Source organism: Pyrgilauda ruficollis, unplaced genomic scaffold (assembly GCF_017590135.1).
Source record: "Pyrgilauda ruficollis isolate IOZ18807 unplaced genomic scaffold, ASM1759013v1 scaffold4, whole genome shotgun sequence".
NCBI lineage: Eukaryota > Metazoa > Chordata > Aves > Passeriformes > Passeridae > Pyrgilauda > Pyrgilauda ruficollis.
Window position 1 is genome coordinate 18348284 of NW_024525489.1, and position 16447 is coordinate 18364730.

At 37.4% G+C, this 16447-nt stretch overlaps 1 protein-coding gene across 1 annotated transcript in view; it reads right to left on the reverse strand.

Annotated features, from left to right (window-relative positions):
* Window positions 1–16447, reverse strand: part of PRKN (parkin RBR E3 ubiquitin protein ligase) — a 677999-nt gene that overhangs the window by 434866 nt on the left and 226686 nt on the right. Inside the window, exon 4 of the mRNA XM_041477165.1 lies at window positions 3366–3484. Within this exon, the coding sequence (XP_041333099.1) occupies window positions 3366–3484 (119 nt within the window). The remainder of the gene's footprint in view (window positions 1–3365; window positions 3485–16447) is intronic.

Genomic DNA, 16447 nt, shown 5'->3' on the forward strand with positions numbered 1-16447 from the left:
TTTTCTGAACGATGGCTACTAAAGTTTTCAAGCTATATGAAAAAACTTCCTGGTAGGCCTGTAGGTGGCCTACACGAGACTCCCCCACACCAATCTTTACAGATATCTTTTGTGCTTGATTAATTAGAAAAACTGGGGAGATGCGATATTTGTACAGTGACGTTTTCTTATCTTTAAATTAACCTGCATATATCTCCCATAAAACATTAGGTCATGAAATTTTTATAAAGTGCCAGGTAAGCGCCAACTGTAAAATGACAAATGTAATATTTAGATAGATGTCCTTGGTAAAAATAAAAAACAGCGGGCTGTTTAATTTCATAGAAATATTGTATCATAAATCTAATCTGAGCATCATATATTTAAAAAATGCTATGCAAATAGCCATGACTGCTAAATATGGTTTTAGAATAAGACTACTTAATAGAGTAAGTAATATTTTAAATGCCAGCCAACACACCATGAAAAAAGAAAGCTCAATTTAATTAGGCTGGTCATTTGTATCTTAGGTAGTCAAAGGATTAGAATGTAGAGTAAGTGAAGGCTGCACAAAGCTTTGTGCAGGTTTTACACAGGTATTCACTTTCATCTCAATAAAAGATTTAGTGTAACAAATGCTGGCTTACAGAGTGCTTTGGTGCTTATGGACACAAAAGAGCTTCTCTGCTTCTGAGCACAAAAGAAACTTGCTGTGTTGCCATGTAAAGGTCAAGCACAGTTTTCCAAGACTGGGGATAAAAAAGAGATCTAAAAAAAGAAGTGGCTTTGCTGACAGATCTGTAGTATTGTGGTACAGACAAGTTTTTTTAAATAGTTTGTTTATGTCAACTTCATTTTGGCTAATTTCTCTACAAAATGAGAATAACCATAGCACCAGTAGAGAGGATATCTATTGGCAATCACTGGTACAGCCCTATGGGATTAGAGGGGAAAGACAAAGGGTTTGGGGTAATATACTAACATGAACCTTTTTTAACCTTTTCAGCAGACTTTGCCTACTGTAGACTGCAATGCATCGAAGAAAGCAGGGCTAATACAACGTAAGAAATAAGTCTTAGTACATATTAGAAGCCATTCCAACTGGAACTGTTTTCTGCCTCCTTGGAAAGTGGAGCACAAAAGAAGGTGGGACAGGCACATGCAAAATCTGCACCTACTCTTTATAAGCACAGGACTGAGAGAGATGCTGTGTGTTATAAAACAAACTGACTTGCATAGCACATTCATGACATTAGGAGTGCCCATATTGCAAACATTGCACTTTGGAAGCCCAAAGGACTGCCAGCCCAAACTGCAGGAACAGCATGCTCATTGCTCCTAACTACTGTCCTTTACTTCAATTCAAGAGGAAGAGAATGATAACAGATTTTCTCTGTTTTGGGGAGAAAGTAACAAGACTCTCAAGTGCAAATTATTTTCACAGCCAAGCATTATTTGAAAACTAAACCAGAATAAAATTATAATTTTAAACTTTCCAGAAGACATCTCCCTTTTCTCTTTTGTACTTTTATGCTGAAGTATCTTATCAAATCTTCTAAAAGCTGGGATTTTTGAATCAACCTTGAAAATTGGAACAGCTTCCACTACAAGTTTCCAGCCACTTTCTTTTCATATGTACTGTAAAATATGCTAATAGAAAGAAGAAGCAGCTGTAATCTGCTCATTCAATTGAATTTATCAGCCTGCATATATTTATTGTGTCATTGAACCCGTATTTGCCAAAAGAATGTAGGCCCACGTACACTCCAGGCAATCAGAAATGATTTAAAGGTGTACACAACTGAAACGTATAATACCATTTCCACCATGGAGTTAAGAGGAATTCCTGGGAGACAATACAGGGTTGATATTTTTTGGGGTTTTTTTTAAGTCCCCAAAACCAAGAACAGTGTAGATTCTGTAAAAGCTGAAAAGTTTGGAAATGTATTTAGGTTTATTTAATACAAGGAATGCAATGATCCCAAATCAAACAGCACAGATGTGAAAGTCATCATTTCCAAAAGTGGACATGCTGAAAGAAGCCACAGAGTCTAGCAAAGGACTCATGTTGTGTGATGTCAATGGAATCTATAAGATTCAGAGTCATCTAGTGACAACAGCAATGCCTTTCAGCAGCACTGACTTCATGTATACAAGCTGAATTCAATATTGTCTCTGTTTTCATCCATTGGAAATGTACATTAATGGTGTCCTCTGTCTTGATTTATATATTATTCAAGCCTATACTAATCACCAATATTTCAATACAAATTTTGAGAGAAACAGAATCCCCTTAGATGTGTTCATCTGGAACATCAGAAAACGCAACACTTTGAAGCCTCTGAAATAAATCAGAGAAATTGGTTAATTCAGGAATAGCACACAAAGCCTGAAGGGCACTGTAGTTGTGGCTTTTTGAATTAGATGTGTCTAAGTATAGTATGGTTTATTCTTTTCAAGAAGAATACAAAACTTGGGGTTTTAATTGCTCTTTTTTTACAGTGCTGTCACATGTAAAGACATTGAAGCACCATGCTACATTGAGAACACAAATCTGAAACTTTAAACCACAGCAAAAGACAAATTTAAATACTTGAACATGGGGTGAATATGAAAGTTCCTCGTAACCAAGCTATAGTATGGTATGGCTGAGTCTTCTTCAAGACCTAAGCCTCTCACAGAACAAACCGTGTTGACTAACACTGATTTAGGAGAGAGGAAGAACTCTCATTCAACAGCAACACAACCAGTGAGATTTAGCAGAACTCAGACAGAAGAAAAAACCCTTCAAAATTTTACACAACCGCACATTCAACTCACTCCCCAACACTCTCTCATTTTAGGGTGCAAACCAAGCTTGAGAGATCTCTTACTAATTTTCTGTCCAAGAACAGTAACTTTTCCTTGACTTTACACGCTGCAATAGGGTTGGAAGGATTAATATTCTCAACTACGCACCCGTTCAAAAACTTCTGGCCTCAGCCCTTAATGGTCACAACCTAGATCTGAATTCAGGTGTTTCTGAGGCCTTAACAACAGCTCCAAGCTTTGAATAAACATCTGGCATCCCATCTTTTTAGCATACATGTACTTGCATAGATTGTGCATACAATCAGGTTAATCATTAGTTCTTTAAATAAAGAGCTTAGTATGTCTTTCAAGGACTGGAGCTCTAGTCTGAACCATGTTCCTTGTATATGCTCCAAATAATAGAAACAAGTGAGTGAAATATTCAACATCCTTTGAACTACTCTTCTCAGCTATAAACAGCAAGGAAAAAAAAAAAAGACTACATATATACATAGGCATATGTATGCAAATAGAAAAGACTAAATATGTCATCTCCATATACCCCAAAATCTTGAAACAAATCCAAAAAAGCTTACCCTTGCCAACGTCAGGGTTCCTTGTTTACATACACTGCAGCGGACCCTCAGTTTTCCAGGCTTCACAGCTTGGCAGAAATTTTTGCAAAAAACATAAAAACTGTTGTAACTTGCTGCACCTGTCAAGAGGAAAAACAAACAAACAGAAAACAACCACTTTTGATGTAGACTGAAAATCAGCAGCAAACTGTCATGAAAGCTTTCTGGTTTACTCTGTAAGTGATAAAACAATTTTAATTTCTGAAGACAGCTTTGCGATCATCTTTTCTTGCCTGGTCTAGTTCCTAACACCTTCCAATAACTCCTGCTTCTTGATCAATAAGTATAGGTGAACTACACTATACCTACTTGTAAAATGCATCCAGAGCTTACCACTGATCAGCATCAACTGAAATCTCTGGCAAGTGATGTATGAGATTAATTACCCCAACCCTCCATAATTTGCATCTCACTTCTACTCTAAAATTGTCTAGCTGCAATTTTTATGAGGTCAAATTGCATGAAAATTTCTTTAGATGAAGTTTAAAAGATGAGTTTGACTGATATCACAACAAGAAAACAATTTAGCAAATTTACTTCTATTCATGGAAGACTGGAAGCCAGTTCTTTATTCTTGCTGGCAGCCTTATAACCTAGCAAAGTTTGCAAAGTGCTGCCAAGATATTAGGCCAAGCAAATTTTCAAGGAAAATGAAATGAAATGCTTTCTGTTCTGTGAAACTATGGAACAGAATGTGATATGCAGAGAATTGTGAAAGCCCAGGGCAATGCTAATGAATTTGATTTCACAGGCAATGCTGATCACTTTTTGAGTGAAGCACTTTTTAGAATAGCTATGGCTATTCCTTACAAAATGTCGGAATATCCCTGGCATGGTGTTAATCTAGACTGGACATTTCCAAGTTCAGAGACTCAAGGTTATCATCAGAAATTGAAATGAGACCAGAATAAAGTTTCAAATAAAAATTTCCCAATATCAAAAGGAAATTTGACCTATTCACAGTGGTGAAGTTCAGAATCAGTAACAAAGCCTTAGAAATGAAAAGTTTTTCACTGTCTTTCTCCCTATTCTCTTATTTCTCCCTACATTGATCAGAAATACATGTTTTATGTACATGTGAACCCTAGCACGTTACCACAGTAAATACGACCTGGAATAATATTTTTAAACGTGGCTGACTTCCTTTATTTTTAGATGTCCCTCACACAGTAAAGGGTCAGACCCTGTGTTCTGCCAATGCAAAATGTCAACCAATTACATTTTATACCTATTCATGGCTGTTCTGATTTAAATGTGCTTGAATATAATATAAATGTAACTCAAATATATATTTTCAGTTTCCAAAACTCAGCCTCAGAGAACTGTGTCATCCAAAAAATCTTTTCTTTTCTAAGAAAAAGCATGCAGGTGTCTACAACGAAGATGTACACTGTTGAAAGAAATTTTGTAACACTTTTTCAATTTTTCAGAAACATTAGCTACATAAGAGTATATCAGCGATGTATCCAAAACTAATTTTAGTCAACTGATCTATGAAGTGCTTTCATTATGCTTCCTTGGAAAGTATTAACCACCATGGCAGAACACAAAGTACTATAGAATTTAAGTACTATGGAATTCTGTTTTCGTGGAAAATGACACACACTCATATATTCACACACTTACACACTTTTCATATGAATAACTCAAAAGGCTCAGAGCACGCATCTCAAATCAGTCTAAAACACAGTTCTGGAATTAAAATAGTTAAATTAAAGGAAGAAAGGTTTACGCTGAGCTATTTAACATATAATTCAATGTTGTGAAACTTAATATGACAAAGTTTTGGACATCTGGATATCCAGTCACTCGTACTTTGCTGGATGCTCTGATTACTGGAACTGAGAGCATGTCTGGATTAGACTTGATTTGAGCTAAAATCCACATCAAAAATCTCAACTATGGTATTGCATGTGAGAAGGCGGACACTTGCAAGTGACTTTATTTTACTTTTGGCAATTCCTCTATGCAGGATCAGCAGATCAATCAATAAGACTAAAGGTTAATGCCTTTAGCACAATTCAAAGGGAATGCTCCATGACTTAAGAAAGCAGGAATACTATTGCTAGTAGAGGTCCAGAATAAACATGATGATTTCAGCCACTTATTCCTGACTTGGTCTGAACAGCAGGAAGTGATACCAGAGCCTGTTACCTATTCTGTTATCACCAGTCCTCTCCCATTGTTCCAATTTGTTCTGTGGGCTGTCTAATGGGACTAGTGAAACTGCTGCTTCTACTCACACTCATCCTGAGTAATTTTGTGGTGCCAGGGCTGATTGTCCTAGCTCAGTCCTACACTCCAAACTGATTCCTGGCATGAAATCCTTCCAGTTAAACAGAACCATCTTATTGAGACATGAGCCCTTACAGCATGAAATAATTTGTTAATTGGCTGATGCCTTTACAGATCCAGTCCTCCACTCCCTGCTGTCTTGTGTCCCTGTCTCATATTTTTTGCCAAGGATTAAAATTTATTTCAAGGATTAAAACACTTGAGGCAGGAATCATGCTCTCTCTCTGCTTTGTGTTCTAAGCTCATTCCATCTGGACTGAAAGATAAAATTATTTTATTGATAATAGTCTGCAAAATATTCACAGGATAGTATACATAAATCAGCATGACTGAATACTGCAGTAAAAAATAGTAGTCATAGGAGAGGCCTAAAATGAGACATATTGCTGATTTACTACAGAGGATAAATCTTATGCATTAGCTTGATATTTGCTCTGTGCAGAAATAGACTACATTAGCTCAATATTCATTTTTCTTAGCACTTTCAATTTTGTTTTCAGTTTTCATGAATATAAAAAGTCCCCCAAACACATTCCCTGTGCACAAATTTGAAACACAAGAAACAAATTTATAATATAATGGGTTGGAGCAGTTAAGCAGCACAGATCTATTCAGAGACACAGAATAACTTCAGAAATATCTGCTATACCAAGGAAGCTGGAAAGGCACAACATGACAAGAGGAATGCACTGATTTTAGAAGGAATGTGTTAAGTGGAGCTCTTCAGCAACAAATTCACCCTTTTATGCAGATGTGCTGATCACATTCTCACAAAGTGCAACTACATCATTAGGTGCAGGTCCTGAGCAGCTTCAGCAGGTAAAACAAAGACTTAATTAAAAATGCAAATGCTGCAAGTCTGCTTACAGTACAACACTGATGGCCAGCATTAAGCTCTTCACTGACTTTACTGACCATATCACCATGGCCCTTGGATGAGACTGCATCCCCTTGGACCCCTTTTCAAAGAGAAACTGAAAGACACAGGAACAAGGAAACCTGTGTTAAGCACCAGATCTGACACATCAATATTAATAAAGAATGTGATTATGGTACAGTGCCAGTAATCACTAAAATCACTAAAATTGCTGCAGAACCAACCACATAAGTAAATGTATGAAGCACACACTGTTTGGGCGTACAGCTTTAATGAGAATTGAGAAAACAATCTCTATTTTGCAGTTTTCACTTCCAAATATCATATAAAGCCACTTATTACATGCTAGTTTTAGGAAAATGTGTGATGGTTTTCTCTATGGAGTTCATTTAATTAAGTTGTCTTTATGGGCCAAAAAAAAAAAAAAAAAGAAAAAAGGATGATATGAATAAAAGAGGCCTCTCATTTATAATCTGTGTCAGGACCTGTCCTCTCACCCCAATGAGACACACTCTCTCTTTTCTTCCTCTTCAAAGCTAATTTCCTCACAAATACCACACACACACAAAAAAGTCTTAAAACAGTTTTCTCCCTTTAGTATTTCATATAAAAAGGGGAAGTAGCTTTCTCTGATGTGTATCCCAGTGTTTTTATACTGTCTCCCCATTTAGGTTTTTAAGCTCCTTTGGACCTGAATTACTTCCTCATTTCTGTGTTGTTAATGATGGCCATGCAGTGGGAGCTGTGTACAGGTTAGTGATAGCACAGAGCAATTATTTTGATATGCATGACTAGTTAATGAGAAAACATTAGTCATAATGACTATAAACTTGATCCTGAAATCTCTAATCAGTCAAAACACCCATTATCATCTCTATGACTGTTTAAGTGAATAAAATCTAAGTAGGGATATTAGTAGCAAACCTACTGTTTTCATTTGAACTGCATTTTCATATAGATTATACTGATCACTGAGTCTTTCCTATAATCACCTGTTTAAAACAGGACACAGCTACAGGAAATCTTTCAACAGATTGAAAACTACATTAAGTTAGCATTGTTTCAGATTCCATTATATTTACATTTAGACTAGTTGTAATTTGTAAAATGTAGACTGACTGTCAGAGATCTCAGATTGTTTTAGCAATTTGCACCTACATAATGAAAAACAGTTAAAAGAGAAAGAAAAGACGTATTTTTCAACTGTGTTCACTTTAAGGACTTTGTTTGATTCAACACAGTAGGAGGAAAAATGTCTGAAATACAAACCCAGAAGGCTCAAACTAGTAAAAATTTCCACATAAAGCTAAGTAAAAAAAAAAAAAAAAACTAAAAACAAACGTGTACGTTGTATTTCTGGACCCAAAGAAAGAGAAATTACTTACAAGACCTCATTCACGTTGCAAAAATACAGCTGGTATGCTCTGTCTTTAAAACTTTTGTCTTTGACCACTTTTCTTTGTCTGCAAAGACTTCACAGAGCCATGTATGTGGATGCACACATTCATAAACTTTTCTACCTGTTCTAGATTTTACCTATTCTTTACAACGCCTATCTAACTTAGAACATGAAAATGGTATTTATTTAACAGCTAGATTAATCTAAATTGGTTGTGATATATTCTAGTGAGAAAAACTGACATTTCTTTGATTTGATTCAATTCATCCTAAAGTAGATATAAAAACATACAAACATGTCAGATAAATTGTGCCTAAAAGGGTCTGTTTCTCTCTTTTGTGGGGATTTAGAACCACAAGGTGTGGTAGAAATATCTACTTTGCAAACCTCTAAAATTAGGGAAGATGAACCCCACATGGTTGGAAAAGAACTCATCACTAAGAGCTGAAGGATTCTGCAGTACGGATAACAATATGAAACGGAATAAATCTGAAAAAAACCCCAATAAACCAACCACAACTCTTTCTTGATACTCAAACAGGATTTGCAGAATGTCTGTGGATCTCAGGTAATTCAAGTATATGGAATACACAGCTATTCAGAAAAAAAACCCAATAAAATTGACTTGTTACTGTTACAAGGACTAAAAATTTAAGAAGAGTTGAAATTTGGCTGAAGAGTGTATAATGCCTAAGAAGTGGAGTATCAGAAGTTACTTGACGAAGACAATGGGGCACACTTATCTTTTTAATGCCTTTTCAGTAAAAAAAAGTGTGTGAGAAAAAACAACCAGGAGACATCTATGAATTTAAAAAATGCAAAAAGCACAGCATTTGATCTATCTTAAATTACTGGAATTCAGGACATTAGTATATTAGGCTTTCTCTTCCAATCATTATCATGAAAGGATCATCTGCTTCACTTTTCTGAGCCCCCGTATCATTTACCTCCACTTTCTTTTATATTTCACCCAAATCCCTCATTATCTTTTTACCCATCTAACTTCTGTAATTACCTTTTCCCTGTCTCATTCCCTTTCTTGACCTCTATATAAGGTCACCTTTCTCTTACCTCTCACAATATATCTTCCTCTCCTTCAGCTTGTTCTCTGATTTTCAGAAAAAGGAGCAAAATTCAACATTATTGCTCATATTAACAATAAGGAGTGAAGGATTCAAAAAGAGGAAAAAATAAAAACCACCAAAACCAATTGTGATGATTCTGCCAGATAGCAAAACATGGAATAAAAGAACCCCAAAACAAAACAACACACAGAAATTTCATGAAACTGCTGAAAGCTGGGAGAAAAACAATGATACAACAATGAAGTGTTCAAGACTTAAGAGTGTCAAAAGCTCTCCCGTAAAATATATTTCTTGTGCATGAGGAAACCACTATGCAGCAATCATAATCCCCACAAAGCTCCACTTGAGCTGCTTTTTCACATCATTGAAGGGAGCTAGTGTGACCTGTGGTGATGCCAGCTGGCTAGGCCTGGTTTATTTGCAGCTGAAGGCAATGACTTCTGAGTTTAAGCCTAAGCATGTGAAGGGAAGTGAAGATGCTCCAGAAGTCTGCCTGGGTCATGCATATCATGCAGTGTAGGCTTCAGTATGAGCAACAGACCCAGTTAATCACAGTTTCAGCAAATAAACTAAGAAATGTTTAAAAATTAAACCAGTGGTCATCAAGAAAGTCCAAAAGCACAAGGCTGGTCCCATGTCAGGGCAGCAAAACAAGAAAATACAAGATATACATCCAGACACAGCACACTTAGAAGCATGGCCCAGTGATGCAACAAAGGAAGGGACCTGAGCTTAAATGTAGCTCCTGGGCCAGTGGGCTCACTGAGGATGTGTGAGGTGAGAATCTCTGACAAGGCTTCCAGCAGCTCTTTCTCACACAGCTCTTTAATAAAAGTCTGACCCAAGGTTACACAACTGCCCATTTCACAACCGGCCTTTGACACAACTAGCTGAACGCCCAAGGAGGGACGGAGGTTGAAGAAATCAAAACAATGGCTACTGAGTTACTTCTCTGTATTAGCTCCCTAATTACTTCCGGAGTCCCAAAAACTCTAGCTCTACTCAACTACGATTACAAATCAATTAATTACAACTATGAAAGGCTGGAAACCAGCAGCAACATTCTTGCTGTTAGCTATGTTACAGTCTGTCACCCCAATACATGACATTCTGGAAAAGTTTGTTTTTCAGAACACTCAAGGAACACATAATGAGGTAGCAAGGCTTTTGGAAGGTAATTGATTTATTCAACGTACTAAAACTTGATCCTTGGAAGGTCAAGGCCTTCTGGGCTGGGGCTTTGACCAAACTGGTCTGGTGGAAGGTATCACTGCTCATGGAAGCAGATTGGAACTAGATGATTTTAATGACCTTTCCAACCCAAGTAATTCTATGATTCTATGATAAAAAAAAACCAAAAAACCTTTGCCAGCAGTTTTTAAATTTAAATTATATTGTCACTGAATGAAATGCAAAATTCTCTTGTGTTCAAATACATAGTTAAAATAAAGGAAATCAAGTTCAGGAATAAATGATCAGTTTTTACAGTACACTCCCCGAAAAAATTGTTCCAGGACTCGAGTATCCACTATCAGAAAAACAGAAATAAACAGTGGAGCTACAAAGTTTGCTAGTGATACAATTTTTTTCAGGGTAGTAAAAATTAAGGCCAACCAGAAAAAACACATTGAAGACTGCAGGATGCTGAGTGAGAGTAAAATGAAAAATTTAATTCATTGTAGATAAATGTGAGGTGATATGCATAGGAAAAATAATTTTACCCAAACAGTGATCATTTTGACTAGTTATTATCACACAAAACCAGGATCTTGGGGCTATAATAGCTCGTTGTATGAAAATGTCAGCTCAATGCTCAGTGGCAATCAAAAAAGTAAATTGAATGCTAGGAATTATTAAGAGAGGAATGGAGAAGGAAATCCAACCAAACAAAAAAAACCCACCCTAGAAAACAATGCTGTACAAAATCTGTAAAAATCCATTATATGCTCCATTCTCAGTAGCATGTGCAATTCTATCTTTGCTTTGCATTCATAAATTCTGCAGATACATCTTTCAGAGGACTGTCCATTAATATACAAAATAATTTGTTAGTGGTTTTATTCTGACATTTCAGTGTGCCACAAAAAATTGCACAATAACAACGTACCACAGAAACTGTCTTTTCAAATGACCTGTGATACTTTTCTTCATCTTCAATGCCCTGCATGTCAGGCTCCAGACACTGAAGGTCCCACAGAAACTAGAATTTTAATGACAATTTGCTTCTCTTAGAAATGAAAGAGAGATGGGAAATGGCTCAGGAAAGATGTATCTATAACTTAGTGATACAATGTTTTTCAATGAAGACAGAAAATACCACTACTTGCACTTTTAAAATTGAAATATTTAGTTTCTGAAATGTGCTATTTAATGACATAAGTAACTTATTTCAATAAAAATAATATTTTGAGGAAGTTCCTTAGTTGGTTTTACAAGTGAAAAGACATACATTGGCAATCATTTTCTTAAAGGCTTGTCCAGAAAAATGGAAAAGATTGAGTGAAAATGGTACTTTACCATGCTCTGTTATGTCAACATAATTGCGCGGTCATTGCATCACTTTTATGTAATGCAATACCAGAATCTATACTTTACCTATACTGTAAAGAATAGGAACGATTTTAAGAAAAAAAGTCAGCTTAGAATTTCAGCGTACTCTGTTCACACTTACTCTAAACTGGAATGTTGGATGTGCAGCAACACACTTTTGCATTTAGAAGACAGTTTTGAAAATACAAACCTAAGTCAAGAGGTTTCTTTATCTCTTCGATTGACCAAAAGGGTTTGGGAAGAAGTGATACAGTTTTTACAGGCTATTAATACCAGCCTAGGCATTTAAGCAATGGGCAGTAAACAGCAGCTTTTTTAAGCAATTCAGTTGTAACACATGCTAAATAACTTCCTTCCGTAGAGGAAGAAAAACACAGAACAAAGTATTTCAGGAAAAAAAGGAAAGACAAAGGGAAAGACAGACAAAGAGAAAGACAGAGTGCACTCTAAACTCAGAGCTTAAACCTCAAAGCACCTCTAGCTCTGCATTAACTAACAGAATTCCCCATCCAGAGATTAGCTGAAAGGCAGCAAGATTCATCACATTAAAGTTAAATGTGCAGAAAATGGAATCATAGTAATCCTCATTGACATGTTTACACGTACAGTCTGCTGAGCATCTACGTCTGTTATTTGATAAGAAGCATGGAAATAATAGTCTCAGACTTTGAAACCAACTAATCGTATCCTTGCAACTCTTACAGACACCTCAACACATCCAAAAATTTCTCACAGAGAGGTGATGGTACCTATGGTCTAGTGATCCCCCTTGCTATGCCAAGGTGCATAATTCTACACAGGAAACCTTTGAGCTTCAGCTCATAACCTTTTCCCACTTTGCTTTGGAGAGACCCTTTGGGGTGGCTGCAGCCAGATAAACCTGTTGGCTTGATCATCTTCATAAACAACAGGAAAACACACTTTATTATCCAGAAGGAATCAAACGGCTTCTCTATCAGAATGAATGAAGCTAATGTTGAAGCTTCTAAGCAGCTATGTGTCACTTTAACTCCTAATTACACCTTTTTCCTTTAATGCAAACCTATGATGAAGAGAGAATGCAGTAATGTGTAGGCCCTGTGAGTCTTCTCAGTAAGAGATATTATCAATATACATATGGTTCATTTACCAACATGTTCTTTGATTCAACAGTTATTATATATGTTTTTATACTATATATGCAGTGTCTTCAAATGTGACATCAGTATGAAATATTCATTGCATTTTAGAGAACAGATTGCATAGCAATTCTCTGCTGGATTAATTCAAACCAAGTCCTGCTATCATTCTTCAACCTGTCGGTTTAGGAAACCACCCTCTGCCCCACGTTAGCATTCCTACCACATGACCTGCAGAGCCTCCACACCTCACCACCCTATCTATGAACAGCACAGAGCTTTAGCAGCTCATTTTACTCTGCTCCCAGTTAGTGTGACACCAAACCAGAGGCTGCCAGCTGAACTCTCAGTTATTCCCTGGGGTGCCACGCCAATCAATTAAACAAATTGATTTTGTAGAAGTTAAACAGAAATGCTTAAAGACTATTTTGAACATTGAACTTGAGATGTGCTTCATACCTCTTAATCTCTACAAAAGCCTGTTCCCCTCCTGCCATCTCACATAAACTTAAGAAAGCTGGTTTGTTGTTTTTCTTTCCACAGTTTGACAACGTTATGTGCTGGAGGGGTTCTCCTTTTTAGTGCTGAATTCCCAACTCACACTATAAAGTAGAAGATATTCCTACAGGTTCTAAAGAGAAAAGATTTGATCCCATTGCCTCCCTACCTCCTTCATCAGTAAGCATTTAATCTCTAGCTGATTCTCTTGAAGAATTATGATAATCTAGAAGACAATAAAGGTATTATATCTACATCTCCAGTACCTAATGCAGATTCCTGTTCTACTGTGTATCTGTGCCAGAGGTAATCAACCTTGCAGTTCTGCCCTATTTATAGTATATTTATAAGCCATTTAGCCAGAGAAAGAGACTCCAGAGGGGGCTACAGAAGAATAGGGATAGCAAAATGAAATATTAAAGACACTGTGCAGAAAAGAGAATGCTAGATGTTTTTAGATATGGCAACATTTATTTATCTGCATATTGCTGGTCAGACAGAGACCTTTGTGCCTGGATAGCAGATACAAAATGTGTTTGTTCACATTTACACCCCTAGATTCAGTGTACCTGAAAAATTTCTATTACAGATTAGGAGGAAAATGTCGAAGACTGGTAACATTTCTGTTTGAAACAGATTTTTTGCATTTCTATCCTAAATACTTCACAATGGTTAAAGTTGTAAAGAAGACATGGCTCAAGATGAGTCAAATATAGGTCAGCTACAGCCCTTGTTATGTTCCCTCATTATGTTTTTAACAAATTAAAAATTACTGTGAACAATGCTGTGGGGTTTAGAAACCAGGATATGTAGCTGGTTTTGGGTATCAAGAGGAATTAAAATGCAATATCCATAATCACTAATCTGCACAAAATTAGGAAGTTTGATCTTTCACAGCTGAAGATAGTGGAGATTTTGCTATTTATTTAATTTTTTTTAGAATAAACACAACATTCTTTTGAAGAGAAGTAAAATTTGCTTGAAAAAATGCTCTGATAATGTCAATCACGATCTTCACCTGGCCATATCACCAGCACAGACTTCATTTAAGACATTACTGATGTTTGATTCAGCTACCCCAAAAATAATCAGTGGAGGCTAATTATTAGGGAAGAGTTGCAGTAGAAAAAAATTCAGTTGCCAAGTGATATACCTTTAAATCAGAAATCAACTGTTGCCAGTCAGAGTTTCCTCCCAGTAATATATGCTGAATATTTACTGTATGACAAGACTAAAGAGCAAACTGTGGTGAACAAAAGGACTGGAGCTGTGCCTCCTGCAATTTTTGTTGCTCAAGTGAACTTCCAATCTTTTTTACAAATTTGGTTAAACCTCCTTCATAGCAAAAAGGCAATAACATCATGTCAGCCAGCACTGAAAAGCAGGAGCTTATAATAAAACCAGGAGCTTATAATAAAATCCCTGACAAGTTGTGCAGTGTTGCAGGAAGCAGAGCATCAATGAGAACAGTACATGATGAACAGGCTCAGCTTGGAGCATGATGTCCTTCTGTTCCCTCACCCTGCACCCAAAGACCCCATCTCCATACTCATATGTTTCTTTTTCTCTATTCCTATATTTTGACAAGTCAATGCCAAGACCCAGAGAACTGACTGTTGCACCAGCAGGGCACCATGGAAGCTTGGAAAGTGACTGATGGTGCTTAGCAAACATGGTGGCTTACTAGGACAATCCCTATGAAGAGTTGCAGTAGAAACAAAACAAAACAAAAAAACAAAAAAAACAACAACAAAAAAAAAAAACAAACAAAAAAAAAAAAAAAAAAAAAACCAACCAAAAACCACCAAACCAAAACCAGAGAATCCGTCTTCCCCTGCCAAATCCAATGATCATTTTCTTTCACAGAAGTTCAAATTTAGTCCCACTGAAATTATTTGTATTTATAAGGAGAAAGCAGGGTGTGTTTTGCAAAGCTATTTTTACCTTCTACTACCAACAGAATTTCTTAATCTCTTCCATGTAATCACTTTCTGTAGATCAAGCCTTTTCAATGGGTCTGTTCTCCCAGTGTCCTTGCTGTGTGCACAGTGCTCCCAATGACATTAATGAATGCTGAGCACATGACTTGAGCACAAACTGATTCCTGTCATTTCGAGGGCTCAGAGATCCTAAGAGAGACCACGTAGTGCAAGTACTAAGCTGCACAGTGGCAGCAACTACCGTTTATTTAATGAACTTTAGGCATTCTTGGAATGCCATGGGATAAAGCCCTGGAGGAAAGAGGGGAACAAGAAAACTGGTTAATATTCAAGGATCACCTCTTCAAAGATTAGAAGTGATGTATCCTAACACAGAGGAAGTCAGAGGGCCTGCACGGATGAATATGGAACTCTTGGACAACCTGAAACACAAAATGGAATCCTACAGAGGGTGGAAGTAAGGACAGGAAGCCTTGGAGGAATACTCAGAGGTTGTCCAAGCAGCCAAAGTTCAGGTCAGGACAGCTAAAGCCCTAATAGAATCAAATATTTTCAGGAACATCAAGAACAAAAGAAAAGCTTCTATGGGTAGGTCAGTGATAGGAGGACTAGGGAAAATGTGGGCCTGCTCAAAAAAGAAACAGGAGAACTGTTTACCCAGGAGATGGAGAAGGCTGAGATACTCAGTAACTTTTTTATCTCACTCTTTACCAGTAAGTGCTCCAGATGCACCATCCAAGTGGCAGAAGGCAAAGGCATGGTTCGGTAGAATGAAGAAATGTCCAGGTGGAGACAAGTGACAAGTGATGCTCCTCATGGGTCACCTGTGCAGTGCTGTGGCGCAGTTGAGACACCGGGGGGAAGGGATCCCATCCAGAGGGACCCTGACACTTGAGAGATGGGCCGATGCAAACCTCAGGGAGTTCAACCAGGCCAAGTGCAAGGTCCTGCATGTGAGTCAGAGAAATCCCAAGCACAGCCACAGGCTGGGCATGGGTTGAGAACGGGTTGAGAACAGACCTGAGGAGAAGGGCTTGGGGGCATTGGTGGATGAGAAGATGACCTGCAGTAGGTGCTCACAGCCCAGAAAGCCTCCTCCATCCTGGGCTGCATCAAGAGAACCATGGCCAGCAAGGCAAGAGAGGTGATCCTCCCCCTGTACTCTCATGAGACCCCACCTGGAGTCATGTATCCAGTTCTGGGACACCAACAAAAGGATGTGGATGTGTTGGAGTGGATCCAGAAGGCCAAGGAGATGACCAGAGGTCTGGAGCACCTCTG